This window comes from Echinops telfairi, unplaced genomic scaffold, assembly GCF_000313985.2.
Source record: "Echinops telfairi isolate 266 unplaced genomic scaffold, ASM31398v2 ScPeMD7_3;HRSCAF=10, whole genome shotgun sequence".
NCBI classification, from domain to species: domain Eukaryota; kingdom Metazoa; phylum Chordata; class Mammalia; order Afrosoricida; family Tenrecidae; genus Echinops; species Echinops telfairi.
In genome coordinates this window covers 34407512-34411619 of record NW_022103899.1, presented here as the reverse complement: position 1 = coordinate 34411619, position 4108 = coordinate 34407512, and the positions used below count along the sequence as shown (strand labels likewise).

General features: G+C 48.8%; 1 protein-coding gene across 2 annotated transcripts; it reads left to right on the top strand.

Annotated features, from left to right (window-relative positions):
- Positions 1-1329: 1329 nt before the first annotated feature.
- On the top strand, positions 1330-3804 carry LOC101648343 (gamma-crystallin C). 2 transcript variants are annotated; one of them, XM_004701572.2, is made up of 3 exons: positions 1330-1338; positions 1883-2125; positions 3532-3804. In XM_004701572.2, the coding sequence occupies exons 1-3, from the start codon at positions 1330-1332 to the stop codon at positions 3802-3804; spliced, it is 525 nt and encodes a 174-aa protein (XP_004701629.1). The 2 variants fall into 2 exon arrangements, with proteins under 2 accessions (XP_004701629.1, XP_004701630.1); XM_004701573.1 differs by having other exon boundaries at positions 3529-3804.
- The last annotated feature ends 304 nt before the right edge of the window (positions 3805-4108 follow it).

Below are 4108 nucleotides of genomic sequence, written 5' to 3'. Positions count from 1 at the left end.
TTACGTTCTCACCACCTCTGAGAAGGGAAACAACCTAGAAAGCAATACACCCCTCAGGGCTGGGCTCAGTGACCAGATGAACCTTCCCCTTGGTGCTTATCAAGAGCCTGGTGTCTCTGGGGTTAATCAATCAATGCTGATTGAAAGATCCATGGTTTGAACACACCAGCTTCTCCATGGAAGAAAGATGTGGGCATCTGCTCCCCTACAGATGTACAGCCTTTTAAACCCTCTGGGACAATCTCACCCTGCCCTAAAGGAGCCCTGGTATAGTGGTTACACACTGGGTTGTAATCCTCAGGGTCAGCAGTTTGAAACCACCAGAAGCTCCATGGGAGAAAGGTGAGGCTTTCTATTCTTGTAAAGAGGTACATTCTTGGAAGCCCACAGAGGAAGTTCTACCCTGTCCTATAGGGTCCCAACGAGTTGGAATTGGGAAGTGTGTTTTTTGACAATGTCACTATGCATCCTAATGGACTGAAAGACTATGGATTAATGGATGGGTTTTATCAAAGGTGAAGGGCAGGTGCTGATGATGTCCTCTTAACTGAAGAGGACCCAGCAAAGGGGAAGCTAGTAGCTATTAAGTATCCAGTCAGGTCAGTGAGACCTAGCAATGCTTAGAACCTAGATGTCTCTAGCACTGGAATGGAACATTGTGGAGAGAGGCAAATTTTCAGATCAGAATAGCCTCTGTCACCAGAGAATTAGCTAGCTTCGTGCTTGTTGCGATCACTTCAGGGCAGCCTCTGGGATTCTGGCGCACTGTCACGAAGGCTTGCTTTCCCTCGGAGAATATGCTGAGCACAAACGAATCGTCTGTAGAGACATGAATTTCAAGTCAAGAGTTCTGCCTGCTGCCCTGATGAGTTTAGAGAACACACGGTGGACTGCGAACAGCAAAGTCAGCAGTTTGAACCCACCAGCCACTCCGAGGGTGAGTGACGAGGCTTTGGGCTCCAGGATAGATTGACAGTCTTGCAAACTCACCAGGGAGTCCCACCCTGCCCGGCAGGGTCGCTGGGAGTCGGAATTGATGAGATGGCAGCGAGTTTGGTTTGCTTTGGAAGCATCCCAACAAAAGCCACTCTAAGGGCTCATCAGACCTGCGCACTCAGAACAGCACTGGAAAGTACTGGAGAATGAGCGCACAGTTGACAGTTTCCACTGAGCGCAGGAAGGAAAAAGAAGCCACAAAATCCCCTTACTCACCAGGCAGCCCACTCTTGTGCTGTTTCTGCTGAAGCAGCAGCTCTCCTGCTATATAGCACCCGCTGCTGCTCCTGCAGGCCATGCACGCTGCAGGCGCATCATCACTGTCAACCAGCCATGGGAAAGGTGAGCAGAATGCACATTCAAAAGAAAGCCCCCTAAATAGCCTCTATTCAAGACCTAAGGAGCCCTGGTGACGCAGCGATAGCTACTGGAAAGGTTAGCAGGTGCAACCCACCAGCGGCAGCAGGAGAGAGAGATGGGGCAGCCAGCTTCCTAAGACCTGACTGTCTGGGGAGCTTCCTGCCCCAGAGACTCACTCTGAGCCAGAAGCCACTCAGGGCAATGGCTGTTTTCCTTGCAGTTTTGTATTAATGCAAGGTCTTAAGGAGCTCTGGAAACACAGTGGTTCAAAGTTGGGCGCCTTGCCCAAGGGTGGGCAGTTGGAAGGCACTAGGCGACTCCTGGGGAGACAGGCCTGGCGATCTGCTTCCTCCGAGATAACCCTGGGGGCAGTTCCTCTCTATCCCCAGGCTGTCTGCCAGTCAGGATCAACTTGATGGGACGCACATCAACAACGTTGGCAATTCTTGACGGCTGGTGTTCGTTCCATGTGTGTCTGAAGGGCTTTCAAAAGCAATGATCATTTGGAATTATTTTTCTGCTGCAGATCACCTTCTACGAGGACCGGGGCTTCCAGGGCCGCTGCTACGAGTGCAGCAGCGACTGTCCCAACCTGCAGACCTACTTCAGCCGCTGCAACTCCATCCGCGTGGACAGCGGCTGCTGGATGCTCTATGAGCGCCCCAACTACCAGGGGCGGCAGTACTTCCTGCGCAGGGGCGAGTACCCCGACTACCAGCAGTGGATGGGCCTCAGTGACTCAGTCAGCTCCTGCCGCCTCATCCCCCAGGTGGGTTCTGTTTGATCTCATCCCTGGGACCAGAGTCTCCTCAAGCTACTAATGGTGGGGGTGGAGGGTGGAGAGGGCTTTGCATACCTGCTAAAGCACAGATAGACACATGTGCAAAAACAAGAGAGGATCTAATGGAAGAGTTCACTTAGAGGAAGACTCAATTATATTTTTAAATTTTTGCTGCCATTAGGCTGATCGGAGGTTATCTAAAAACAAATGCACTATCACACTGGTATTTAAAATAAAATTTGCAAACAGGAAGTTAGTTGGAATGGTGGGGTGGTGATCGAGGCATATTTCTAAACAAAAACATTAATTTTTCCTGTAGTCAAACACCCTATAAGGAATTCATTAGAAAGGTTGCCCTGTGGAGTGCTGAATATTGAAAACTGCTGGGGTGCAGGGCTACTCAGAGGTGGCGGTCAGCTCCAAACGACTGGTATTTAAAGCCTGTCTGTCATCTCGACCTCAGCCAAAAGGCTGAGAAGCGATGATGTGGGTCATCTTTGAAATCCTGTTTTAGCAGTGAATTCATATGTAGCTATAAATGTCGGGCATTTGTTTGTATGCCGATAACACTTTAAAAAAGACTCATCAAAGAAACAATTCACATCTTCCACAAATAGGTGCTTGAGTTAAACACACGGAATTAGGAATGGAGACATTTGCCTTCCTGATGGATTTTAACGTAGAGTCTGAACCTCTTAAAAATTCCATCTCCTTTGAAACAGATTGTGGTGCCATTGTACAACACTGCTTGGTGTGATAGAACTATGGAATGATATAATATCTGTATTAACTCCCCCAAATAGTTTTGAAAAATGAATAAATCAGTAAAACCTAGTCTTATATTGGGGGAATATCCATTTCCTAGGGAAGAAATAGGGAGCTCTGGGAGCACAGGGGGTTATGCATCGAGCCGTCAAGCATAGGGTGGGCTGTTCAAACCCTCCAGTCACTCCACAGGAGACAGATGAGGCTGTCTGCTCCAGTAACAATGTAACGTCTCAGAAACCCTAGGGGCCAGTTCTGCTCTGTACTGTAGGGTCACTAGGATCCACTTGATGGCAGTGGGGTTTTCTTTAAGATCAAAAATAAAATATGAATGTGCAAGTGTTTGTTAACTGTGCATGAGAAGCAGATCCATCGCTGAACTGCACACAGAGAAATTGCTTTTGTGTGCACTTCTGCTGTGAATATGCTCCACACCAGGGGAAATAAGTAGTGAAGACACAGAAGGAGATCCATGCACCACGTTCACAGGGATCACAGACCTTCTATATTCACATGGACAAGTCTTGGCCGCAACCCAAGTTCATCTATGCTTTTGGTTGGATGGATTCTGAAAGAGGTTCATCTGCTTCTCCCATGTGTGTGTGTGTGTGTGTGTGTGTACTCAGCAGACAGCCACCCACAGGATGCGACTGTATGAGAAAGACAACCACAAAGGGCTCATGATGGAGCTGAGTGAAGACTGCCCCTCCCTCCAGGACCGCTTCCATCTCAGTGAAGTCCGCTCCCTCCACGTACTCGAGGGCTGCTGGATCCTCTACGAGATGCCCAACTACCAGGGGCGGCAGTACCTGCTGCGGCCCAGGGAGTACAGGCAGTACCAGGACTGGGGGGCAATGGATGCTAAGGCAGGCTCTTTGCGGAGAGCGATGGATTTATACTAAAATAGGTTAACGCTACCGTTTTCTCATTTTGGAATCTAATAAAGTATTTAGTCTGTGTTCTTGGCAATTGCTGACTTGTTTTTCTTTCATTGTGTGCAAATTCATTCACTTGGGACTTCTCCCCATTATGCTGAAGTGGGCACGTTGAGGAGGAAGATGCACCTGGCCTGAGCCACGGGAGTTTCAATCTCTCAAATGCATGTGAAAGCCGAGAGCAGAACTGACGCACCGGAATGATGAAATTGGCCGTGAATATCGACTGTGTCATGGACTGCTAGAATGCTCCTTAGAAACTAGAATGGCC